At 44.4% G+C, this 27,955-nt stretch overlaps 1 protein-coding gene across 1 annotated transcript in view; it reads left to right on the forward strand.

Moving 5' to 3' along the window:
- Dlgap1 (DLG associated protein 1) overlaps positions 1-27,955 on the forward strand; it is a 169,211-nt gene that overhangs the window by 65,431 nt on the left and 75,825 nt on the right. The window contains exon 4 of the mRNA XM_042674982.1: positions 733-762. Coding sequence (XP_042530916.1) covers positions 733-762 — 30 coding nt within the window. The remainder of the gene's footprint in view (positions 1-732; positions 763-27,955) is intronic.

Consider the following 27,955-nt stretch of genomic DNA (forward strand, 5'->3'; position numbering starts at 1 on the left):
ATGAGAATCATAAGTAAATGATAGTCGAGACATTTTTGGCTCAGCCCTAAGGACTGTGAGAATAGAATAAAAATTGGGAAACTGTTTACAACAATGACTTACAAGCTTACTCTCCAAATCAAATTATTGAAGCAGGTCTAATTTATCTTAGGTTAGTATTTTCACCTTGAAACTCACTGAAAACACACATGACCGCCCGGTTGGCTTCCTGAACAATTAGGTATGTGCACCTATTGACTCTCCTGCAGAGCCAAAAGTTGAGCCCATCCAACAACCACACAACAACAGCAAGCTTCTAATCCAACCCACACAGAAAAGGAACCATGGCTATATTTCAACACAAACTCTGTCTGAACATGCATAAAATGATGTCTGTCTCCAGGATTAGATGGGTAGTGCTGACACCTAGGTGTGATGGTTGAAGTCTTACAGATCTACAGTCCAGCAGCACCCACTTGGATTTGGGCCTTTGTCCGAAACCACAATGGATGCTTTTACTGTATGAAAAATTCCCCTTCATGGTTTAACTGGTGAAAGGGAAACACTGTCCAGATCTAACTAAGGACAAGAAATCATTGGATTTTTTTTGATGCTTGTTTAATTAAGTTCTCGTAACACCAACTGAAAAAATTTCAAATCAGAAGCAACTATGTGTTATGAGAAGACTGGGGTGGGGGGAAGAAAGGTAATTTGGGACTATGCTATAACTGCCATTTTTTGTTTTTATTCAAGGTGTCATAAAACTGAGTTCTGCCGTTGAAGGTACGTTTTTACCAGCACAAAACCCATAATGTTTTGCTTCAAGGCTGCACAGCGTGGCCTGCAGCTAGCAAGCTTCTGTGCAGTGGTGTTTTACGCCATGTTCCAATTGCCTACGTGGCCATTTTGTCCGTGCCTTTCCTCGTGCTGGTCCTGTTACGCTGCAAGTCTCTCGGCCCTCCCCCCCGCAGTGAGGGTGGCAGTAAGGGAGCACATGTGTCTGTCTGTATTTCCTCGTGCGATGGCCCCAGATCCAGAGCTCTGCCAAGAGCCTCTGGCTCCCCAGCACTTCTCTGGAGGAGTTGGACACAGTCCTGTTAGGAACCTGTGCCCTCTTCTCTCAGTAGGGCCTTGGGCTTGTGTCCCCACCTAACAGAAGATGAGGTGTGAAGACTTCCCAAGAAGAGATCTAAGTATTGACAGAATTGGTCAGTCTCATTGCCAGGTCTTCCTGGACCCAGAATTTACCATCACAAGATGCTGTAAGGACCAACTTTAGTGTTGTCTACTTAGTGAGTGGACTTTCCTTTTCAGTTATGAGATCAAGATCCTGAGAAGAAAAGGGGGGGATTTAAAGCAAGTACAAAGAGCTGGGGGAGCAACCCAGTGGTAGGGTGCTTGCCTAGGTACCTGCCACAGCACCAAAAACAACAACAAAAAAAATCTTAATATAGCTGGGTGCTGGTAGCTCATTCCTGTAATCCTAGCTACTCAGGATGCTAATAACTGTGGCTCAAGTCCCTTAGTGAAACAGCTAAAGGTCAGTGCCTAGTTCAAGAGCCAGCACACACACATAAAATTAAAATGGAATAAGTATGTACCATTGACCTGGTGATACAGATCAGCAATCTCAGCAAATGGGAGCAAGAAGCATGGAGGATCAAGAGTTTTAGGTCAGTCATGGTCAGCTTAAGCTACAGAGTGAGACCTTGTCTCAATCACCAATCCTCCAACAAAAAAGAAAGTACAAAACAGACAACAGATAACATACCAGAGATTTTACTGCATAATCCCCAAGAGTGCTTTAAAAAAAAAAAAAAGCTCATTATCTGAAATGACTAATGGGTTATTGGCATGAACTTGACCTCCTTACCCTCTTAGGGACTTTCCAATCCAGAAATAGAGGATGTGTAATTTTTCTCTTTTTGTGAGTGTCTGTGTTTGTTTTGGGGTATATGTCAGTGTTCTCATTTATTGAGAATGTGTTGGTCATGCTTCAGGGTTGTCTTCATCCTCATCACCTAATCGGGGGAGGCTGCCTGGAAGAGGTGGTGGGCTTTCAGGTGAGTTTTCTAGCTTGCATGGAGATGTGGCTTGATGGATGGGCAATATGTGCAGGTCGGAGTGGGAGTAGAGCTGGACTCAGGCAGAGGATTGAGAGGGCTGGCCCTTAAAGGTTGAGAGATGAGAGAATGAACTCAGCCATCTCTTCACATGAACTAGGGAGTTCTGCCTTCCTTGTGGATTTACTACCATCACATGCTTCAAAAGCAGTATTTAATATTGGAGAGTGAACGACCAGAGACTTAATGAGGAACAAGGAAGTTGAGGATGAGGGTCACAGTTAAGAGTCCATGCTTAGCCTGTGTGAGGCCCTCAGTCCAGAAATGAAAGAACAGGGCAACGTTGCCGGCAGTGGTGACTCAGGATGGGTAGAAAATATCAGCAAAATGATATCCCTTCAAGGAGAGAATGCATATTTCAGGACTTTGTTAAGCCAAGTTCTCTCAGCATGGCAAAATGAAGTTTGGTTCACAGGCTCTCCAGTCTGTTCCCTACCTAACAAAGAGTCCAGAAAATTGAGTCAGGAAAATGGCTCTGCCCACAGGAGCTCACAGTAGCAGCTTGAGCCTTGAGTTTGAGCTCATTATCTGGAGAAAGACAGCAACAGTTGGTCCACCCTACGCCCTTTAAATGTTTTATCAAGTAATGCCTTTCAAGTCATTACATTACCTGCTTTCTTTAAGCACAATGTACCACTTGCAACAAAAGCATTCAGAAACAAGCTGGGTGTTGGTGGATCACGCCTGTAATCCTAGCTACCCAGGAGGCTGAAATCTGAGGATCGCAGTTGGAAGCCAACTCAGGCAGAAAAGTCTATGAGACTCATGTTTCCTATTTAAAAACCAAAAAGACAAGAAGTGGACTTATGGCTCAAGTGGTAGAACACTAGCCTTAAGCACAAAAGCTCAGGGACAGCCCTAAGTTCAAGTTCAACAGCCGGCATCCCCTACCTCCACCCCTACCCCTCAAAAAAAGAAACCAGAAAGCCAAGAGAACTGTAATAATTTTTAATTGTTCTGCTGAGATTTACTATGGAATGGCTTGAGTCCTCCACACAGGGTTGTGTTTTCCCAAGAAAGACAGGAGCATGGACTAAATAGAGGGCTGGAAACAGAATAGCTGTCTGGGCCAGTAAGCCTCTAGTTGCCTGCTTTGTTGCTAGTCTTCCCCTGGGTCCCTGGAGGTTGTGGGTACCAGACATCAGGCCCAATTCGACTGCAGCTTGAGCATCTTTTTGGCAGCTTATTGGCTGAGGTCTGTAAAGCTTGCAGGCTCGGGAGCATGCTGTGTTGTACCTGTGTTAGAATATGTGTGTACAAAGGCGGTTGGGGGATGTTGTGATTGAGTAAGGGGAAATTTCCATGCATGCCTTCTTAATGCATCTAGAAGGTGAGGCTCTTATGAGCATGCTCAGTACAATGTGAGTCAAGTACTGTCTTGAGCCGTTAAAACAGCAGAGATTCAACTGCTTAGTTAATTACTGTGCTTACCAGTTTCCATTTATGGAATGAATTCCAGGCAGCTTTATGGAACTCGATCATGTTGAAGAATATGCACATCCATGGAAAAGATCCATTGCCAAGAATAAAATCTCAAAATCTTTTTCCTTTTCTTTAAAAGTGACTGTTCTGGATTATCCTAGAACTCTGAAAATAGTATTAAGATTTTAGGTAGGTTCTCTCTTTTTCTTTTTCTTTTTGTTTCTTTTTCTTTTTGAGAAGAAACAAGTGTGAGGGTCTGGGGATATAGCTAGGTCTTGAAGTGAAAGAGAACTTGCCTAGCATATATGAGGATCCTAAATTCAATCCCCAGCACTGCTAAAAGAAAAGATAAACAACTGTGAATATCACAAAAGAAAATCATGAAGATTTCACTTGCTATTTCCCACCAAAACCTTTGCCAAACAGCCTGCAGCACTGGGCTGCTTCATGTCATTAATGACTAAATTAAATATCATTTAAAAGATTCGAAATTAAACAGAAGCACACTTTGCAATATGACTTTGCAATGATTAAAAGAAATAACTGCAGGCTGAGATCGGAGGATAGCAGTTTGAAGCCAGCCTGAGCAGGAAAGTCCATGACACTCTTATCTCCAATAAGCTACTCAGAAAGAGCCAGAAGTGGCATTTGTGGCTCAAGTGGTAGAGCACTAGCTTTGAGCAAAAGAAGCTTGGGAATAGAGCTCAAACTCAGAGTTCAAGCCCCAGGATTTGGGGTAGGGAGGGGGAGGCAGGGGGGATATAAATGTAAAGTTTTATCAATAATACTGATGAATTCTCACCTCTAATTTTAGGTGAATAGCTCCACATTTGGAGATGATTGGGGTAAGAGATAGTCAGATAGCAATTTGGGGAGATAGTTGAAGCAAGGGCATGGCAAGTATTGCAAAAAAGAATCCTCTAACTATTCCTCTTAAAGGGATTTGTCTCTGGAAATTGGAGCAGAAAGAATTGGGGTTGGGGTAGACACATACTGCCATATGTATAAACAGAGCAGCATCTTTACCAAAGACAGGTGACAACTCTAAAGAGTTTAATCAGCATTACTCTGAGCCCCAGCTGGATGCTATTGGTCCAAACAATGTGATACTACTGATGGTTTGGGTTGAAATACGTGGAAGGCGTAGAGTGTCATGGGAGACCGCAGCCTGGAGGAACTAGATGAGGTGCCATGGTGGAAGGCTGGTATAGGCTATGACCTGGTATGCTCTTTGACAAGACTCCCCCTCAAAGTCTACTTGTTGTTGGGCACCAGTGGCACACACTTGCAATCCTTGCTGCTCCGGAGGCTGAAATCTGAGGACTGCAATTCAAAGCCAGCTGAGGCAGAAAAGTCTGTTGTATTCTTATCTCCAACTAACAAAAAGAGAAGTGGAGATGTGGCTCAAGTGGTAAAGCTCCAGCCATGGGAAAAAAGCTGAAGTATAGTGCCCTAGCCCAACACACACACACACACACACACACACACACACACACACACACACACACACACACACACACACACACACACCAAAGACAACTTGATGCCTTTTGGGTGATGGTTTGAAACACCAAATTAACATTGAATTCTTTTAAAGCCTAGATAAGGAAGTATCCTTAGAGAAAATCTCCCCTGCACAAGTGATATTCTCTTTCCCTTCCTTCTGGTCACTTCATTCTAAATTCAATATTTTAAATCTTATTACTCCACAATCTCCCTTAGAGAAGGACTACTTTAGGATTGTTGTCATATACAAATGGGCATGGTTTCCACAGCTTCATGGACTCTCGTCTGCCAAACAGAAAAACATCTCAACAGTTTAAAAAGAAGAAGAAGGAGGAGGAAGAAGAGGAGGAGGAGAAGGAGGAGGAGGAGGACAAAAAGAAAATTAAAAACAGGGCTGGGATATAGCTCTGGAGTAGAGCACTTACCCACAATTCACTAGGTCCTGGGTTTGATATTTGTACCATAGGGAGAGAGAGAAAGAAAGAGAGAGAGATGGAGAGAGAGGGAGAGGGAGAGAGAGAGAGAGAGAGAGAGAGAGAGGAATAGAAGAACTGTTAAGATCATTAAAATGGGCTCCATCAACACTTTGAGCTTACTCTCTGTATTGTAAATCTCAAAAAGAGCTGCCTTCCTATTATGGAGCTCTGATCTGTTCTTGTGCACCTGTAATTTACTTTGCTTAATATTCTGACCTCTTTGTACAACTACTTAAAGACTTTTTAAAAAAAATTCTGTCCCAGTATCAGTAGCTCACATCTGTAATCCTTGCTACAGAAGAGACTGAGATCTACAGATTACAATTCCAAGCCAGCCTAGGCAGGCAAGTTTGTGAGACTCTTTTTTTTTTTTTTTCTGCTTATGTGGTATTGAGGAATCAAACCCAGGGCCTCATGCATGCAAGGCAAGCGCTGTACCACTGAGCCATCTTCCCAGCCCCGAGTTTGTGAGACTCTTATCTCCAATTAGCCACCAAGAAGCCACAAGGGGAGCTGTGGTTCAAGTGGTAGAATGCTAATCTTAAGCAGATTCTCAGGGACAATGCTCAGGCCCTGAGTTCAAACCCCAGGACCAGCCACAAAGACAAACAAACAAAAAACTTTTCCATACTATGGCATGCACTGCATACAAACATCCTTAAATGCATTTAATGTTCAAGAAACATTACAAATCATGTATTTTGTAGTTACCTACCCAGATGAATTTTGCACTTGTCATTGTGTCCATTTGTGAGGCAAGCCATCTGCTTAGTGTCAAGATACACTATGGTAATTCATTAGCAAATAGATAGCTAATGGACTAGATTCTCATGGGAAATTGAAACTGAAGTGTACATTTGTTTTCTTCTTTCTTCCTTCCTTCCTTCTTTCCTTCCTTTCTTTCTTCCTTCCTTCCTTCCTTCCTTCCTTCCTTCCTTCCTTCCTTCCTTCCTTCCTTTCTTTCTTTTGCCAGTCCTGAGGCTTGAGCTCAGGGTCTGAGCACTGTCCCTGAGTTTCTTTTACTCAAGGCTGGCACTCTACCACTTGAGCCACAGTGCCACTTCAAGCTTTTTCTGTTTATGTGGTACTGAGGAATCAAACCCAAGGCTTCATGCATACTAGGCAAGCACTCTACCCCTGAGCCACCTTCCCAGCCAAGGATCTTTTTTCTTTTTCTTTTTCTTCTTCCTTTCTTTCTTCCTTTTTTTCTTCCTTTTTTTCTTTCTTTCTTTCTTTCTTTCTTTCTTTCTTTCTTTCTTTCTTTCTTTCTTTCTTTCTTTCTTTCTTTCTTTCTGTCTTTCTTTCTTTTTTGCAGGTCCTGGGGCTTGAACCCCCACAGTCCAATCTTTCTGAATGGCTGGACTCATGGGCTAGGGACCAAGCCTTCAATACATAAGCATTTTAGGAGAGATTTCATATGCAAAGACACAGTCTTCATAGCAAGACACAGACTCAAAAAACTTATTATAAGCTGTCATGAAGGTGGCTTACCCCTGGTAATGCTAGCTACTCAGGAGGCTGGAAACCGGAAGATCATGGTTTGAGGTTAGGCTAGACAGAAAAGTGACTAGATTCTATCTCAAAAAAAAAAAAAAAAATTTCGGGACTGGGAAGTTGGCTCAGTGGTAGAGTGCTTGCCTCGCATGCATGAGACCCTGGGTTTGATTCCTCAGCACCACATAAGCAGAAAAAGCTGGAAGTGGTGCTGTGGCTCAAGTGGTAGAGCACTAGCCTTGAGCTGAAGAGCTGAGGGACAGCGCCCAGGCCCAGAGTTCAAGCCCCACGACCAACAAAAAAAAAAAAAAAAAATTCAAGAAGCCCAGCTAGAACAGTGGTTCAAGTGGTCATACACCAGGATGACAAGCATAAGGCCCTGAATTGAAACCTCAGTACAGAAAATAATGATGATGATGATGATGAAGAAAATCAAGAGTTCTATGAGCAAAGATAATAATAAAATGATTCATGTCGAGTGATGTGGAAAAGTAAATAAATGCCTCAAAAGAAAAAAAAGAAGAGGGCTGGGAAGATGGCTCAGTGGTAGAGCGCTTGCCTTGCATGCTTGAGGCCCTGGGTTCGATTCCTCAGCACCACATAAGCAAAAAGAAAAAAGCCGGAAGTGGCACTGTGGCTCAAGTGGCAGAGCGCTAGCCTTGAGCTGAAGAGCTGAGGGACAGTGCCCAGGCCCAGAGTTCAAGCCCACGACTGGACCAAAAAGAAAAGAAAAGAAAAAAAAGAAGAATATGGAACTTTTCAAATAAGGAGAAGTGAAGCAAATATTACTGCAGCTTTCCAGAGAGCAATCCTTCATAAATCTGTGAACTTTTATCACCTTAAACTAGTAAAACTCTGTGCTGAATAAGCAGTCTTGAGCACTAGCAACAAATTAGCAGAACCTGGAAGACAGTTCTCATCCAAACACCTTACCCTTTCTTCACCATAGTCCCTGGGGCCCAAAATGAAAAATGTGTAACTCCAAAACTGTAAGGAAAATCTCCCATGCTTAACTGTTGGTTTATTTTCTCTATTTTCTTTCTGGTTTGTAAGATGAAGAACTCTAACTGGGTTTCCAGTGTCTGCAAATTGGTTTTTATTATTTTAGAAGTCTGCTGGAAGATTTTTGACTATCACATCCCTTTTCTGTAAAAGAACAACCGGATGTAAGCCAGGTGCTGGTACCTCAGTCCTGAAATCTTATCTAGTCAGAAGGCTGAGATCTGATGACTGCAGTCAGCGTGGGCAGAAAAGTCCTGGATGCTCTTATCTCCAACTAACCACTCAAAAGCTGGAAGTGGAGCTGTGGTTCAAGTAATAGCCAAACAAGAGTATGAGGTCCAAGGCCCGGAGTTCAAGCACCCAGTACTAGTACCAAAACAATGACAAACACACACACACACACACACACACACACACACACTTTTGCTGTCTCCACCACCTTCCAACAATATCAGCATACCCTGAATCCATCAAATGATTTATTTATTGAATAAGTCAAAGCCCCACAGTCCAATCTTTCTGAATGGCTGGGGTCATGGGCTAGGGACCAAGCTTTCAATACATAAGCCTTTTAGGGGGAGACTTTATATGCAAATCATAGCACTCTTTGAGACACACTTTTCTCATCTATAAAATGGAATGAAATGGAACTCTAGGTACTTAAGCTAAAAAGGTCATATTAAATGATAGCACACTTTTAGTCCTAGCACTCAGGAGGCAGAGGTAGGAGGACTTGAGTTTAAGGCTAAGCTAGTCTACAGAGTGAGGCTTTGTCTCAGGAAAGAAGGCAGGGAGCCGAAGAGGGAGGGATTGAGGGAGGGAAGAAGTTAACTTGGTTTTGGTTTCTTTGAAAGATAAAAATCTATAGTTGATGAGGGACTGAGAAGAATGAGTATCAGCTTCTAAATACTGAGAGAGCCAGGTACTGGTGGCTCATGCCTGTAATTGTAGCTACTCAGGAGGCTGACATATGAGGACCATAGTTTGAAGCCAGCTGGGACAGAAAGGTCCTTGAGACTCTTATTTCCAATTAACTACCAAAAAACCTGAAGTGGGGCTGGGAAGTTGGCTCAGTGGTAGAGCGCTTGCCTTGCATGCCTGAGGCCCTGGGTTCGATTCCTCAGTACCACATAAGCAAAAAGAAAAAAACCGGAAGTGGTGCTGTGGCTCAAGTGGTAGGGCACTAGCCTTGAGCTGAAGAGCTGAGGGACAGTGCTCAGGCCCAGAGTTCAGGCCCCACAACCGGACCAAAACAAAACAACAACAACAAAAAAAAAACCTGAAGTGGAGGTATGGCTCAAGTGGTAGAACAAAGCCTTGAGTAAAAAAGCTTAAGTGAGCTGGGCACTGGTGGCTCACACCTATAAACCTGTCTACTCAGGAAGCTGGGATCAGAGGATCACTGTTTGAAGCCAACCTAGGCAGAAAGATCCCTGTGAGACTCATCTCAAATTAATGATCCAATTAGAGTGTTGGCCTTGAGCAAATGTTGCACAAGGACAGTGCTCAGGCCCTGAGTTCAAACCCCACAACTGACCAAAAAAAAAAAAAGCCAAATGAGAAAACAAAGCCCTGAGTTCAAGTTAGAAAGAAAGAGAAAAAGGAAGGAAGCAAGCAAGCAGGCAAGCAAGCAAGCAGGCAAGCAAGCAAACAAACAAGCAGGCCTAGATTTGAGAATAATAGCTGGATGCCAGCCCGGGCAGGATAGCCTGAGAGTCTCTTATCTCTAATTAGCCACACAAAAAAGCCAGAAGTGAAACAGTGATTCAGATGGTAGAGGACTAGCTTTGAGCACAAAAGCTCAGGTACAGCATACAGGTGCAAAGTTCAAGCCCCAGGAGACACACACACACACACACACCACACCACACACCACAAAAACAAAGAAAGGTAGGTGAAGAGAACCCAGGGACCATGTGGACAATCCAGGAAGGCCTCACAAGAGAGGTGAGAACAGGCTGCCGCTGAGTAGGAATTGGCAGGTGAGTAAGGGAGGGCTGGGACTCAGCTCAGTGTTGGAGTACTTGCTAAGGTCAAGAGAGGAAGTGCATTTGGTGTGCAACACTGCAAAGAAAGGGCGGGGGAGGGGTTGAGACCACAGGCAGTAGGTCTTACAGCTGTCAAATCCAGGACTTGCCCTTATCAGTAATTTTGTTTCTGTAGTTTGATCTACCATTGTTGAGCCAGGTATACAAATTGTAAATGGAAGATTCCAGAAACAATAAGGTTCAACCCTGCTCTGACTACAATGATGACATCCTGCCCTATGTCATTCTGGCTCACCCAGGACATGAATCATACCTTTGCCCAGCATGTCCATGCTAATGAATGGGCCCATTAGTCATTAGTAGCCCTTCTGTTACTTTCCTATGTATATCCAAGCCCTTCCTCCCTACCTCCCCCCGCCCCCGCCCCCGTGGACATTGGGTCTTCCTCTTGTATGTTAGGCAAATACTCTATCACTGACCTATACCCCCATAAATTGCTCAGGCTGGCTTCAGACTTATAATCCTCCTACCCTTAGTCCCTGCAGTAGCTAGATTGCAGACATGTATCATCACATACAGATCTAAAGGTTCTCTAAAGCCATCTGAAATTATCATTAAGTTTGTGTGTTTGTTCATATGTGAATTATTTCTGGATAAGAGTTAGCAGAATACCTAAGGAGTCAGTGAGCCAACAGTTAAAGAACTGCATAATTTACCAGATGCCAGTGGCGCACACCTTTAATCCTAGCTACTCAGAAGGGGCTGAAATCTGAGGATCGTGGTTCAAAAGCCAGCCTGGGCAGGAAAGTCTGTGAGGCTCTCATCTCCAATTAACTACTCAGAAAAAGCTGGAAGTAGCACTATGACTCAGAGTGGTAGAGTACCACCAGCCTTGAACACAAAAGCTCAGGGACAGCACCCAGGCCCTGAGTTCCAGCCCCACGACCAAGCAGAAAAAAAAAAAAAAAAAAAAAAGCAAACCATCAGCCAAGTGCCACTGGCTTACTCCTGTAATCTTAACTACTCAGGAGACTGAGATCTGAGGTTTGCAGTTCAAAGCCAGCCAGGGCAGAAAAGAAAGTCTATGAGACTCCTATCTCCAATTAACCACCCACCAGAAATGGAGTAGCAACTCAAATAATAGAGTGCCAGCCTTGAGCGGAAAAAGCTAAGGGACAGTACACAGGACCTAATTTAAACCCCAGTACTGGCATGTGTGTATGCACAAGCGTGCGCGTGCACACACACACAGAATAGTGACTCAACTGGTGGAGCATTAGCCTTGAGCACAAAAGCCCAGAGACAGCACACAGGTGCAAAGTTCAAGCCCCAGTGGGGCTGGGAAGGTGGCTCAGTGGTAAAGTGCTTGCCTTGCATGCATGAGGCCCTGGGTTCAATTCCTCAGCACCACATAAGCAGAAAAAGCTGGAAGTGGTGCTGTGGCTCAAGTGGTAGAGTGCTAACCTTGAGGAGCTGAGGGACAGCGCCCAGGTCCAGAATTCAGGCCCCTCCCTCCCCTCCAAAAAGTTTAAGCTCAGGATGGGCGTGCACGTACACATGTGTATACACACACACACACACACACATACACACACACACACCACAAAAACAAAGGTAGGTGAAGAGAACCCAGGGACCATGTAGACATGATCTACATGCATACACATAACCACCCTGACAGAAATCACCATCTGCCACTTATATTCTGAGAAATTCCCCTAATGGAAATATGCACCCCTTGTGGCCATTTCCCCCCCCCCCCCACCTTCTCAAGCATTTCCCTCCCTGTCATCCTTCTATTAGCCACCCCTCCCCACTCCCCACCCTCCCACCCCCCACCCCTGACCCCCACCCCCTGGCAAGCAAGCATCCCCTTATCCTCCCCATCTACCCATTCCACCCCAACTCTACCACTTTGGGATTCATTCACTGTAGCATCTGGAGCACAAAGGATTGACTTGATCTTTACTCTCTGTCATTGAAATATAAAAACCAATATGTTTACTTTTCAAAGATATTTACTTTTCAAAATGTGAAATTATGTTCTGAGATAATATTCAGACAGACCATTCCACTGAAAACAGGATACACAGACAGTCTCCAACTTAAAGCAAATTCACCTAACCATTTTTCAACTTCATAATGGTGCAAAAGCTAGCCATACATATTTTGTAGGAACTGTCCTGAACTTAGAATTTAGGTCTCTCTGAGGCTAGGCACCAGCCATGAGCCATGACTCTCAGTCAGTCACTGGAGAGGAGACAGCATGGATTTTCTATAGTTAGGTGCCTCCATTCCATTTTTAACTTATTTTTAAGTTACCATGGGCTTATAGATATTACCTTATTGAAAGACAAAGAGCATCTATATATGCCTCATTTCTTAATAACATCAAAGACCTGGGCTGCAGATATAACTTAGTCATAGACCTCGCCTACTATTAAGCCCAGGATTCATCCTCCAGCAGCCTACCTACCTCTCCCCGTCAAAATCAAAGACTTAATGAGTTAGTAAGGAGATCCTGTTAAGCAGGAACTTGGAAAGGCAACCAAACAATTAAAGTACATCTGTGCTAAGGACATCTGCCAGTTTTAAAGGTCTTTACATTTTTTTGTTTTGTTTTGTTTTGTGCCAGTACTGAAGCTCCAACTCAGGGCCTGAGCACTGTCCCTTAGCTTCTCTGGCTCAGTGCAGCACTCTACCACTTGACCCATACCTCCACTTCTGACTTTTTGGTGATTCACTGGAGATAAGATTCTCACAGACTTTCCTGTCTAGACTGGTCTAAAACTACAGTTCTCAGATCTCAGCCTCCTGAGTCACTAGGATTACAGGTGTGAGCCAACAGTGCCTGGTCTTTAGGTTTCAAAAATCTTCCAGGGTCCAAAAGCTTGCCCAAGGGAATATTTTTGTGATGAAATACTTTCTATCAAAACTGGAACTTAAAGCAAGTATACCCTAAAGGTAAAGATTAACCAGAAAGTTAATATGATCCTTCCCCAACTACTAAACAAACACACGCGCGCGGGTGCGCACGGAGAACCAACAAAAACAAACTCTCAAGACGAGATGAAGGATGATCCTTTCATGAGAAAGTATAACCATGCATCAGCCCAAATTCACATCACCTGACCCAGCCAAATATCACAAGCCATGAAAGATATTTCAAGTGATAAACCCCTACCGGAAAAAGAATTTTTTTTTTTCGGTCGTGGGGCCTGAACTCTGGAGCCTGGGTGTGGTCCCTCAGCTCTTCAGCTCAAGGCTAGCGCTCTACCACTTGAGCCACAGCGCCACTTCCAGCTTTTTTATTTTTGCTTATGTGGTGCTGAGGAATCAAACCCAGGGCCTCATGCATGAGAGGCAAGCACTCTACCTTTGAGCCACCTTCCCAGCCCAGAAAAAGAAATACTTTTGTAGGCCACAAATAAATGCTCCAGGAAAGTAATCTGCTCACCATCAAAAAAAAACAAAAACAAAAAAACAAGCAATGAGTGGGGACAGAAGGGAAAAACAAAGAAAGCAAGGGAAGGGGTGATATTATTCATAAAGAAATGTGTTCATAAGCCAGGCACTGGTCGCTCAGGCCTGTAATCCCAGCTACTCAGGAGCTGAGATCTGAGGATCTCCATTCAAAGCCAGCCCATTCAGGAAAGTCTATGGGGCTCATCTCCAGTTATTTACCAGAAAACAGGAAGTAGTGTTGTGACTTGAAGTGGTAGAGCACTTGACAAGTAAAAAAGCTCAGGGATAGCACCTAGGCCCCCAAGTTCAAGCCCCATGATCAACAAGGAAAAAAGAAAAAAATGTACTCATTACCTGACTTGTGTAACTGTAATCCCTCTTACTTCACCCTTATAATAACAATTTTAAAAATTAAAATAACCAAGTGTACAAGGGAACACCACACCATAGTGAGAACATAGACTCACCACAAACTTAAATGTTAGGTTAATATTCCCATCATACAGGTATGCATGCTTATGTAAAGAAAGAGAAGCCAAGCACTGGTTGGCTCCTGCTTGTAATCCTAGCTACTCAGGAGGCTAAGATCTGAGGATTGTAGTTCAAAGCCTTCCTGGGCAAGAAAGTCCATGACACTCTCATCTCCAATTATCCACTAGAAAACCAGAAGTGGAGCTGTGGCTCCAAATGGTAGAGTGCTAGCCTTGAACAAAAGAGCTCAGAGACAGTGCCCAGGCCCTGCTCAAGCCCCCGCAACCCACCAAGGGGGTGGGGGGAGAGAAGAACTGCAAACTTCCTATCAGAAAGCTGAGATGTGGAGGATCAAAGTTGAGAGTAGGGAGGAGAGGGGCGGGGAGGAAAGTAGAAGGGAAGAGACGGGGAAGGGAGGAGAGGAGAGGGGTTCTAATATCTCCTCGAAGGACATCCCCCCCATAATGCACTCTCCTCTACTAGCCCTACCTCCTAATGTGTCCACAATCCAGCATCCAAGCCCTCATTTAAGACTGAGCAACACTCCAACATGAAACAACCATAACTTTCAAAGTTATAAAGGTGACAGTCTTCTTAAAACTTACCTATAACTCCAGTGTGATCTCAATTAAAATCCTAACAAGTTTTTGTGTAGTGATCTCATTTGTGAACGTGCTGAACACAGCCAGATAGTCTTGAGAAGGGACACGATGGGCGAATTGCCCACCGAGCACCAAGAATTAGCTTATACCAGCCAGACGTGTGGCACGGGACCCAGACATGGCAGTGGCCCACAGAACAAACCAAAGAGCACAGAAATAGCCCTGGGCACAGATGGAAGCTGGAGAGGCAGCTTTGCAGATGAGTAAGAAAGGGACAGCATTACTGTAGATGATGCTGGCACCAGGAATGTTTATTTGGAAAACATGAAACCAGACTGCACCGTCTATAATCAGGATCTCCAGAGACACAGAAACTGTAGAGGACTCAGAGGCAGAAAGAGAGCAAGGAAGAAAAAGAGCAAGCCAGGCACTGGTAGCGCATACCTGTAATTCTAGCTACTCAGGTGGCTGAGACCTGAGAATCATGGTTTGAAGTCAGCCTGGGCAGAAAAGTCCCTGTGAGACTCTTACCTCCAAAACTGAAGCGGGGCTGTTACTCAAAGGGCTAGACACTACTAGCCTTGAGCAAAAAAGCTCAGGGACAGTGCTCAGGCCCCGAGTTCTAGCCCCATAACTGACAAAAAAGGGTCGGGGGAGGGAGGAAGAGGATGGAGGAGGAAAAGTTCATTGTTAACTCAGCCCATGGTCAATTGGAGGTAGGAGTCTCACAGGTGAGCCTGGCACCATGATCCTCCTATTCTCAGCCTCTCCTGTAGCTTGGGATGACAGATATACACACCTGCACCCAGATTAGTAGAGAAGATGTCTAGCAATCTTTTCTGCCTGGATTGGCCTCAATACTCCAGTTTTCAACCTCACAAATAGCTGAAATTACAGGTACAAGATACCATCATCCAACCAAAATTACTATTTATTCTATTTTACTTATTCATTTAATTTTTCCCACTACCAGGGCTTGAATTCAGAATTTCAAGCTGGCTTGGCTTCCTTGCTCACCTGGCACTCAGCCAGTTGAATCATGTTTCCAGTTCAGTTTTTGCTGTTTAATTTGGAGATGGACTCTCAAAGTTTTCAGCCCAGGCTGGCTTCAAACCTTGATCCTCCAGGTTTCATCCTCTCAAGTAACTAGGAATACAGGTGTGACTCACTGGCTCATAACTTCATTTTCCCTTTTGCCTGTTCCCGGGGAGAGCACTGTTTGGGGTCTCTGGCAGAGAAGGAATACAGGGTACTCCTAGGTGGTTCTTTATGGTCTGTTTCTTGGGATTTGGGTTCTTGAGGTACACTTAGGTACATATAACCTAAATCAGATGTAGTATTATAACCCATTCCTCCCTCTAATTAATCAGAATACACAAAATGCATTTGAATTTGAAAGAGGAAAAGGTAGTCCTTTATCTGTTAGTTACCCCTGATTCTTTATCATGACTTTTAACGACCCACTGAAACTCCGTGTGTGTGTGTGTGTGTGTGCGCACGCGTGCGCCAGTCAAACTCAGTTCCTGAGCTTCTTTTGGTCACCATAGCTCTAATTTAAGCTTTTTTGGTAGTTTATTGAAGGTAAGAGTTATAAGAGGTAAGAGTTGCACAGCCCTGCCCGGGCTGGCTTTGAACTGTGATCCTCAAATCTCAGCCTCCTGAGTAGTTAGAATTACAGATGTAACCCAGCATGGACACATTGAATCGTATAAAGCTAAACTGCGTAGGGAAAAACAAGCTTTTCCTCTTCTAGAAGGTGAAGTCTTCATCTTCACATCTGTGGGATTCTGGTAGTGAATTCTCCTTCAGAAGTACCTCACAGCTCTGAGAAAATGACATAACAGAAAGGAACTGCCAGCCAGCCAGGCCAAGCTGTCAACTTGGAAATTCCAGAGGCTAGCCCGGCCCTCTGGCTTCCTGGAATGCTTTCATTCCATCCACATGGGGTAGTGAGGAAAATCCCTGCAACATCAATCAGAAACTGGAATAATCCTTCCTCCTCTATCAGAATGGCAGACTGCACATGCCCAGTGGGTGGCAAAGTCAGGACATGGAGGCCAGACACTTAACTGGCTTACTCAGTCAGATTCTGCTCAGGACTGGATGGTTCACACTAGGTCACAGGTCTCAGTACCCAGCAGCCCACGGCTGATACACACTCTGATCACACAGGCTGGCAGTCAGCAGACTGGATTTATGCATCATGTAACAGGTGGCAGAGAGGTGACTGAGAAAGGCTGGTTTCCCTCAACACTGGCATTTTGTTAATCTCATCTCCAATGCTGTCACTCACCCAGAAAGGGCCTCAATGTGCTTACTTCTGCTTCAGGGGCATTGGAATGTGGTAGCAGCTGTCCGAATGATGCAGAGGCTCAGCTGAGGAGGAGGGAGGAAAAGTACCAGGCCAGACAACTAGCCAGAGGAGGGCAGGCAGGCAGGAAGCCATCCACACTACCGTCCACCCAGCTCCTGCTTCAGCTCCCATCATCCCTTGTAAAAAAATTCCAGTAGGTTGGGGCAACAATGAACCCCCCAATATAATCCAGGGGTAGAACCCAGGGCCTCATGCATGCTAGCCAGGCATATCAGTCCTCAGTGAAGTTCTTGCCAAGCACTGATGCATGCCTATAATCCTAACTACTCTGGAGGCTGGTCTGAGGAAGATCATGGTTGAAAGCCAGCCCAGTCAAAAAAGTTCAAGAGACAGTTATTTACAATTAACCACCAAAAAAGCTAGAAGTGGAGCTGTAGAATATAGTAGAGCCAAAGTAGATGGTGTGAAGTAGAGCTATAGTAGAGGAAAAAACCCCTAGACAGCACCCAGGCCCTGAGTTCAAGCCCTTAGAGCACAAACACAAAGCCAAGTGCTGGTAGCTCATGCCTGTAATCCCAGCTATTCAAGAGGCTGACATCTAAGAATCCTAATTCAAAGCCAGCCCATGCAGAAAAGGCTGACAGACTCTTATCTCCAATTAACTACCAGAAAACCAGAAGTGGCACTGTGGCTTCAAGTGGTAGAGCACTAACCTTGAGCAAAAGATTTCAGAGACAGCACCCAGGTCAAGTCCTACAACCAACCAAAAATAAAGAGGGACAAGGACTGGGATTCCTTATATAAATGAGGGTGTATGTGTGTGTGAGTGTGCGTGCGTGCGTGCGTGTGTGTGTATGTGTGTGTGTGAGTGTGTGTGTGTGTGTGTGTGTGTGTGTGTGTGTGTATTCCTTACATAACCTAGCATTAGAGGACTAATACCTGAGCTGGTATAAATTATTGTAGTTATTAACTACAATTACACGAATAACAATGCTTCTAGGTATTTCCCTTGCTCTAGACTGTACAAAAGGGCCTTCCCCTAGATGGCGACATTTAATCCTCTCATATATCGAAATAGAAATCCGTTCATTTCACAGACGCAGAGGCTAAGCACCTAAGATCACCCAGCTGGTATGAGGCAGATCCAAACTCAACAATCACACTCAGCCTGTGTGATTTCCACCTTTCCTACCTTGCTGGTAGGTTCAAAGTGAGTCCTGTATCTTTCCAGCTACCACGTGAAGGGTGACCTCAGCAGAGATAGGGGAAAGTGGAGAGCCAAACAACTGTCCTTCTGTTGGTCCCAGGCTAGGACAGGGCTGGGACAGGTGGGGCCCAGGGCCAGTTCTCACAGGGGTAGAGGTTGATTCACACCAGTATAGGCTGGGAGGGAGCACCAGAGGCATGGCCCCAGGGAAGCTGGCTTCTTCTCAGGACACGCCCTGCTCCCACTTTCCTCCTGCATAGCCCATCATTCCCAGATCCCAAGCTAGGCGTAAATCATATAAGTAATTGTGTGCACCATGTGAATACACACACCCAATGCCCAATACTACATGTGCATGGGCCCTGCATTCGCAAAGACCCAGCTCCAGAACGTGTTTTCTATGGCAGACCTTTCCAAACATCAGAACCTCCAAAAGGGCCCATTAATCCCAGGGTACCAGGGCAACCCTCTGATGGCTGTTGAACCTAAATTATGGGACCCACCAGGGCCGCTGGCAGTGGGAAGGGGAAGGGGGGGATGTATGCACTACCCATTCAGAACCACTATTTAAGGAATAAAAGCTTTGTTTCATTTTTAAAGAATTTATTTCTGAGTATTGATCATGACCTACTCTGATATGATGGAAGCTATTCTCAAGGGTTCTCATCTTTACCACCTGCTTGGTTTCCTGTGGCTGCTGAGCCATTTCCACAAACTTAGTAGCCTGAATAACAAATAACTTCATTTCTGGAGGTCAGATGTGACAATAAGTTGATAAGATTGTGTTCGTTTTTGGAGGTTCAAGGAGAGAATCCACTTCCTGGCCTTTACCACCTTGTAGAAGCTACTGGATTTCCTAGGTTTATAGGCCTTTGCACCATTTCCAAAGCCCACAGCAAAGTAGCTCTTCAAGTCTGCTCCCCATCTTCTCTCATGTTCTTTTTCTCTTCTGTTCTCTCTCTTGTATTCTCTCTCCATCATTACATCTTCTTCTCAGTCTCTGACCCTCTTACCTTCCCTTTTATAAGGACTTGGCACACTCAGATAACTAAAGATAACCTTCCCATTTTAATATTCTCCATCATATCTGCAGAGACCCCTCCTTGCCAATTAAGATAACAAGGTCACAGATCTCAACTATGTTGATGTGGCCATCTTTTAAGGCCACTGTTCTGTCTGCCACTCTGGCATCTTTCCTACATGAATTCCAGCACCTGCCTCCATCCCCTTTCATCCTTTCACCCACCAAACAAAAAGGCAAAACAGCATCAGGATTTGCACAGTACTAAATCAGAAGAATAAGGCCAAAATCTTTCTTCTTACTTACCTGGTAATGAAGCAGTGTAGGAGGAGAACTAAGAGGAGAAGGCAAAGAATGGATGAGGAAGAGGTGGAGGGAGAAAAGAAAGAACTAGAATAGTCAGGAGTAGAGGAGAGGGCTAATGAAGTGTTTGACACCAGCCTCATGATCATACCTTGAACATCTACTGAGTCTTCAACTATATCCTGGACACTGAGTTCTCAGTCTTCAGCGTCACCACTGGACCTGCGAAAGGTCAGTACTTGCCTCAGGTCAGCCACTAGCATTATTTCCTAAATCGGCCGGCAGGCTAGTTGGGAAATACACTACATCAATTACTTCTACTATTGCTATGATGAAATAATCCATCCTGAATGACAAGAATGGATTTGTTTTGGCTGCCAGTTTCAGAAATTTCTTCCTAGTCCTCGGCTCTGTTGACTCTCAGGCCCTGTAGTGAGGCAGAAAATTATGGTGGCAAGGACATGTGTTAGAGGAGCATCACCTCTTAGTGGACAGGAAGCAGAGACCAAAAGGGAAGGAGAAGGAGAGGAACTAGAGGAATCATCTTCAAAGTTACAACCCCTAGGGACCTTCCTCTTCCAGCCAGGCTGCTCCTCCTAAAGTGTCAACCACCTACCAAAATTATGCCACCACCTGGGAACTAAGGATTCAAAGATAGGAGCCTGTGAGGAAAATCTCAAACCATAACAGATGTGGAAAAAGGAACTGTACTAAAAGGCTTGATTCTTGCCTTTTGAAACTTGTGGTTACTACTTTCCCAACTTTTCTGAGCTGAAGTCTCATCCTGTGATCTTTCTGTTGGCAGATATACGGGTATGTGGGGTAACCATGCACCACAGACACAATAATTTAAGCAACAAGATTTTATTTTTTCACTGGTGGAGACTAGCAGCAACGATCAAGGTTTCACCCAGGCTGTTTCTTCAGAGGTATCTCTCTTTGTCTTAAACCTGCCATCTTCTTGCTGTCTCATCTGTGCTTGTGGATCCAGGCATCTTAGTTCTTATAAGGGCATCAGGTATGCAGAGGCAAGACCCACCCTAAGGAATCACATTAATCACCTCGTTTAAAAGCCTGTATCCATAGCCAGGCATTGGTGGCTCACACCTGTAATCCTAACTACTTAGGAGGCTGAAATCTGACGTTCGCAGTTCAAAGCCAGCCTGGGCAGGAAAGTTCATGAGACTCTTATCTCCAATAAACCACTGAGAAAACTGGAAGTGGCACTGTGGCTCAAGTGGTAGAGTGCTCATCTTAAGCTGAAGAGGTCAGGGATAGCACCCAGGCCCAGAGTTCAAGCCCCATGACCAACACACACACACAAAAAAAAGCCTGTATCCAAATATGGCTATATTCTGAGGACTTCCACATACAAATTGGAGAAAAAAGGAACAATAGAGCCCTTGACAGTGGGCTAGGAATCTGGGAAATTCAAACAAATAAAGGATACTTTCCCCTCCATTGTAGCAGGGGCCTGGTTGCAAATAAGGTGAATGGGGGAAGAGAGAGCCATCAACTTGAAAAGTGTAACTCACCCAAGTGTAACTCCAGTACTCAGGAGACTAAGTCAGGAGGTTCATGAAGTTGAGACTAGTTGAGCTACATAGGAAATTCGAAGGTCCAAATAGGCTATGGCTACATAGTAAGATCTGTCAAAAAGAAAAAAGAAAAAAAAGGAAAAGAAGGAGAGATGGAGAGAAGGAGGGAGGGAAGGGAAGGAAGGAAGGAGGGGAAAGGGAGAGAGGAAGGAAAGGAAGAAAGGAGAGGAGAAAAAGAGGGAGGAAGGAAGAGAGGAAGGAAATGAACTGAACAGAATTTCTTACTTCAAAATATATTTACTATGACTGACAACAACAACAGCAACAAGATATATTTAGAAGGCTGGGAGTACAGATGGAGTTCAGTGTTACACCATTTACCCAGCATGCACAAAGCCCTGGATTCGATCCCAGCGCCTCCCCTCCACTACGAGTAGAGACCTTTTTATTGTTTTGTTTATTTTTAACATCAGGAAAACATCTGGAGAATAAAAGTAAAAATATATATGAGACAGTGCTGTAGTTTGGATCTTAAATGTCTTCCATCTAATGACTTGAAAGTTTGATTACAGGCCTGTGACACTATTGGGAAGTGGTTGAACGCTTAGGAACTGGAGCCTTGTGGGAAGTAGTTAGGTCATTGGGGGGGGGGGTGTCCTTGGGGGGCATATTAGGACCCCAGCTCCCCTGTTCTTTTCACCCCCTGACAGGTGTCCTCTGCTCCACTACAGGCCCAAAGCAACAGGGCCAAATCACCAGGGACTAAAATCTCTAAAACCAGAATGTAAACAAAGGCTTTGTCCTTGTAAGTTGTTTGTCTCAAATATTTTGTCACAACAAGGGAAAACTTAACAGGTAATCAGTGTTTCAGAACTACCCTATGACCGAAATGTGAATATAAAGTTCATACATAGAAACTTAGGATTTTGAGTATGTACACCACTAACAAGTAAACTAAACAGCAGAGATTTATGCTGCAATTCCATTTGCTTTATCAAAAAACAAAAAACAAACCTACAACCTATCTGGTACTAAACATCTGGTTGTCATGGAGATGGATGTCACACCTTAAAGCAGAGGAAATACTCAGCTCTAGATTGTCTCTGTTGTTCTGCAATAGGATCATAAGTATACCTGGCTTAGTAGGGAAAATACAAAATGAATGGGTTTAGTCAGGAACCAGTGGCTCATGCCTGTAATCTTAGCTACTCAGGATGCCGAGATCTGAGGAACACAGTTCAAAGCCAGCCTGGGCAGGAAAGTCCATGAGACTCTTTATCTCCAATTAAGCATCAGAAAACCAGAAGTGGAGCTATGGTTCACAGGTTGAATGCTAGCTTTGAGCAAAAGAGCTCAGTGGTAAAGACCAGACCCTGAATTCAAGCCCCGATGACCAACAAAAAGAGAGAGAGAGAGAGAGAGAGAGAGAGAGAGAGAGAGAGGGTGAGAGGAAGGGGAGGTACTTGCAAAGTGGTTTTTACATTGTATATCATTTATCAGATTCTTGGAGATAAGTCAAACAAGATAATGAGTATTTCCTTTATTTTGCTTTGTCTTCAACCTTATAAGGAAATTAGTCATTCTTGTCCTCAACTTATAGAATAAACATAGATGTCTAAAAAATTTTAAGCAAGCTGGACAGGTGGCTCAAATGGTATAGAGCTTGGACCCTCAATCTGTAGTACTAGAAAAGAAAAAAAAAAAGTCAAGCACATAATAATCCTATAATCCTAACTACTTGGCAGGCAGAGATGGGAAAGAATAATGTTTGAGGCCAACTGAGGCAAAAAAAAAAAAAAAAGTTCCTGAGACCTCATCTCAACCAGTAAAAAGCTAGACATGGTGGTATATGCCTATTACCTCAACTATGTAGTAAACATAAATAGGTGGATCTTGGTCCAGAGCAACCTGGGCAAAAGTGAGACATTACTCCAAAAATAACAAAAGCACAAAGAGCTGAGAGTGTGCCACAAATGGTAGAGAGGCTGCCTAGAAAGTAGGAAGCCCTGAGTTCAAATCCTGGCATCACCAAAAAAGAAATGTAAACAAATGTCCTGGGTAGCACATTTCTTTAATGTTTGTGTATTTATTTATTTCTTTACTTATCTTTTTTCCCCCTCCTCATAGATTTATTTTATTGTGAAAGTACTGTACAGAGGGGTTATAATTACATGGGCAAGGTAATGAGTACATTTCTTATCAAGCATTGTTGCCTCCTCCTTTGTTTCCTCTTCCCATCCCTTCCCAGCCTCCCACCACCCCCCTCACCCAAACCTCCTTCCTCCCCCCCCTTACTTATCTTTTGTTCCAGTCCTGGAGCTGGAAATCAGGACCTGGGCACTCTGCCTTAGCTTTCTGACTCAAGTCTAGAGCTCTACCACTTCAACCACTGCTCCGCCTCCAGCTTTTGGGTGGTTAATTAGAGATAAGTCTCATGGACTTTCTTCTCCATGCTGGCTTCACACCTCAATCCTTAGATCTCATCCTCCTAAGTAGCAGGATTACAGACATGAGCCGCTGACACCTGGCACACTCTGAGCTCAAGGTCTGCCTTCCAAACTAATGTCCTTAAAACATTATCCAATTTGCCAGATGTGTAGTAACTCCAGCGAATATAGTCAGATCTAGTACCTTACCTTGTTTCCATGGTAGGTTAGGGAAGTCTGGAGTCAGGCTGCAGCCCCACCTGAGGAGGGCCGTGTGGTATTAAATTCCCCACTACATGCTTCAACTTGACCAGAGTCTCTGAGTCACATCTACTCCGCCGAGCCCAGTCTAGCTGGAAACATACCTGCAAGGTTTGTTGTTGCTGTTGTTGTTTAGTTTTAGAATTTCTGTTCTTTGTATTTTCTGAGCTGTAAGGTGACGTGAGGGCAAGTTTGAAACCACTGACAGAAGTCCACAGGGCAAATCATCAAATATTCTCTTTCCCAGATACAACAAAGCAGAGGCAGGATCCTGGCACGCTGTGGGGTTGCATTGGGGTGGGACAGGCATGTTAATAAGAAAACCAAAGATGGAGGAAGGTGTTAGCTCCCCCTCACCACCCCCCAAACAGGGACAGCAGCCCATGGGAGAGTGGAGGAGCCTGCATCTAGCCATGTAGAGTGAGATCGTGATGCCTGGAATCTTGCAGAATGGGAAAACTACCCATCCCAAGGAGAGCCTGGGTTGCTGGGCACCAGTGGCTCATGCCTGTAAACCTAGCTGCTGAGATCTGAGGATCACGGTAGGTAGCCAACCTGGGCAGGAAAGTCCGTGAGACTCTCATCTCCAATTAACCACCAGAAAAACGAAAGTGACACTGTGGCTCAAGTGGTAGAGCACTGGCCTTGAGCTGAAGAGCTCAGGGACAATACCTAGGCCCAGAGATCAAGCCCCAAGACCGACAATAATAATAATAATAACAATAACAATAATAATAATATAACCAAGGAGCAAGGAGAGCCTGAAGACCTGCCCCTATAGAAAATGAAACACCTGCCGGGTACCAGTGGCTCACTCCTATAATCCTAGTTACTCAGGAGGCTGAGATCTGAGGATCACAGTTCAAAGCCAGCCTGGGCAGGAAAGTCCATGAAACTCTTATCTCCAATAAACCATCAGAAAACCGGAAGTGGAGCTGTAGCTCAAGTAGTAGAGCGCTAGCCTTGAGCTGAAGAGCTGAGGGACAGTGCTCAGGCCCAGAGTTCAAGGTCCACGACCAACCAAAAAAAAAAAAAAGAAGAAGAAAATGAAATGCTTACATAGTTTCATTTTGCTTTTTTTGTTTGTTTTCTAGGCTGGGGGTAGAACACAGGGCATGCCACAGGATGAGCGAGCATTCCACTGTTGAACTTCATCTCCAGCATCACAGCCCATTTATTTTGTGCAAGCAGCTCCTCTAATCAGGAGGGGCTACAGGGCTGGGATGGGAGAACAGGGGTCTGCTCCAGGCTGGTTAGTCTGGAAAGGCCTCACTAAAGAAAGAGTACAAGAAGCTGGTGGCTCACACCTGTAATCCTAGCCGACTCAGGAAGCCTGAGATGTGAGGACTGAGGTTCAAGGTCAGCCCCAGCAGGAAAATCTATGAAACTCTTATCTCAAATTAACCAGCAAAAAGCTAGAAGTGGAGCTGTGGCTCAAGTAGTAGAGTGCCAGCCTTGAGCAAAAACAAAAAAGGTCAGAGACAGCACTCAGGCCCCAAGTTCAAAACCCCAGTCTCAGTAACAACAATAACAAAAAAATAATAAAAAAACAAATGAAAAATTGAAACCAGAGAAAGATGAACTTTTAGTCTGAATCATTAGGAAAATGCACTGACCTCCCCCTCTACACACACACACACACACACACACACACACACACACACACACACACACACACACAACCCCTGAGGAGTTTCAAAATAGTCTTGCAGTATTGGAATCTTGTCATATCAAATCACGTAGGAATGAAAGAAAGAGTCAGCTTCCTCCATATCAGATGCTAAGTGCCTATAATGTCACCGAACATTATCTGAGCTTCACTCACCTCCTAAGCTACAAGGTGGAAGTTGTCATGCTGGCTCAACAGATGGGAAAACTCAGGAATGATGCCAGAGATACCAGGATACCACCAGGAAAGTAGAAGGATTTTTTTTTTAATGTTTGTGAGATAGATTCAGAAATTAACACACCAGGAAGTAAAGCTGAAAGGCACTGAAAGCCACCAGCATTCCTCACATCACCAGCATTATTTTAGGTGTTAAGAAAATTATACTCTTGTAGAAAGAGCCTGGGAGAACAACTAATAAAGGCACATCTGATGAAGAAAACCGGAAGTGGCGCTGTGGCTCAAGTGGTAGAGCGCTAGCCTTGAGCTGAAGAGCTGAGGGACAGTGTTCAGGCCCAGAGTTCAAGCCCCAGGACTAACAAAAAAAAAAAAAAGCCCGAAGTGGTACTGTGGCTCAAGTGGCAGAGTGCTAGCCTTGGACAAAAGGAGTCCCAGGACAATGCCCATGCCCAGAGTTCAAGCCCCAGGACTGGACTGGCAAAAACAAAAAACAAAAAAAAGACCCATCTGAGACCCTTTTTATTATTTCAAGAATAATAGCTAAACCAATCATTTAATGACATGATAGACAGTTTCCTGGTGACCTGACCATGTGAGTTCAGGTTGACATAGGCAATATGCATATACTCAAATGTACTTAAAATGGATAACACCTTTTTCTTTTCTTTTGTGCTGGTCCTGGGTGCTGTCCCTGAGCTTTTGTGCTCAATGCTAGTGCTCTATCACTTGAGCCTGGCTGAGACCTCCATTTTTCACCCTCTGTATCCACGTCCTGGCAGGAGGTACTCCTCCCCATCACCACCACCACCCCCTTTTTTTTTTCAGGTTGTGGGGCTTGAACTCAGGGCCTGGGCACTGTCCCTGAACATTTCCTTTCAAGTCTAGCGTTGATCACTTGGAGCCACAGCATCGCTTCCGGTTTTCTGATGGTTAGTTAGAGATAAGAGTCTCACAGACTATCCTACCCCGACTAGCTTTGAACAGAGATCCTCAGATCTCAGCCTCCTGACTAGCTAGGATTACAGGCATGAGCCACTGGCACCTGCTGTCTGCTCCTTTTCCATCTCTACCTACCTTCCTTGCTTTGCTAAATAAGTCTGTGCTAAACACCTACTTTGTGAGTTTCCTTTTTGTAAAACCCTTAAAAATGCTTTTCATCATGGATTTCAGGGTCCTGTGATTTGTGAAGATACTGGAAAGGATCCCTCTCTTTTCTCTTATCAGGGATTCACCCTAATCCCCTTCCTTTTTTCCACTGGCAAGATAATTTAATGATCTAGCTGCTGGACACCACCAAAATAAAAGGATCATCACCATTATCATCATCATCATCATCATCATCGACAGTGAGGTAGCTTGCAATTGGCAAGTCTGGCTAATCCTGAGACACTGCTTTTTCCAATGAAGGGGAGAAAAATTAATAGAATAGTGTTGCTTACCCATCGCTTTGCGAGGTTCATGGCTGGTACTATAGACCCAGAGACAGGTTATCAAGAGAAAAACCACACATATTAATTAAACATATTTTTTGTTGTTGCTGTCGTTTAGTGGTTGTTTTTGTTTGGTTGGTTTGGTATTTTTGGTACTGGTCCTCAGGTCTGATGTCGAAGCCTGGGTGCTGTCCCTGAACTTTTTGCTCAAGGCTACCAGTTGAGCCACAGCTCTACTTGCAGCTTTTTGGGCAGTTAATTGGAGATAAGAGTTTCATGGATTTTACTGCCCAGGCTGGCTTTGAATGGAGATCCTTACATCTCAGTCTCTTGAGTAGCTAAGATTATAGGTGTGAGCTACTCCTGCCTGGCTTTACATAACTTTTCTTTGTCATACGTGTCCCTGTGGTCAGCATGAGAGCCTTGAGAAGTGAACAAGCTAAAGGAACTGGGAAGTGTGTGCAGCAGTATCGTAAGTACTGAAACCTTAGTTTTCAGGCCTAAACTCCTGAGAGTCCACCAATCAGGTCCAGCCACTCACCTCTAGACACCAAAAATAGATGGCCAGGGGAAAAGGCAGAGAAAGGAGATCTACCATGCAGCCAGGGACACACCATGGGACGAGGCAAAGTAAGCATTTCAGCCAGACATGAGCTTTAGATTTAACAAAAATCTGGGGTAGAGGGAGAGAGGTGTGCGTCACTGAACAACAGTCCTGCTCAAAGTGTTGCCCAATTGAGTCATACTGCATTTCTGGAGTTGTTCTCACTGTCATCACTTGAGAGGAGCACACTGGTTCTCATGAGATGATCCTTTCTTCCAGAATGCAGCTTCTTTATTGCAGTTACTTCTCTTCCTTTGGAGGACAGGGAGATCCTGCCCTACAAAACTCTGCTGTTCCTTAGGGAGTAGTTTCTGGCCCTTGGCCAGAGATGTTTTCAATCAGTCCTGTTCCTCCTGGAAACCAAGGTGACCACAAAATGACTGCAGAGAGAATGGCTGAGAGCAAAGACAGATACAACATGGATGCAAAGCTGCCAAGCTTTTCTCCTGCATTTTAATTTGTGGAGCCTGTGATTGT

Source organism: Dipodomys spectabilis, unplaced genomic scaffold (assembly GCF_019054845.1).
Source record: "Dipodomys spectabilis isolate Male_0828 unplaced genomic scaffold, ASM1905484v1 ptg000024l, whole genome shotgun sequence".
NCBI lineage: Eukaryota > Metazoa > Chordata > Mammalia > Rodentia > Heteromyidae > Dipodomys > Dipodomys spectabilis.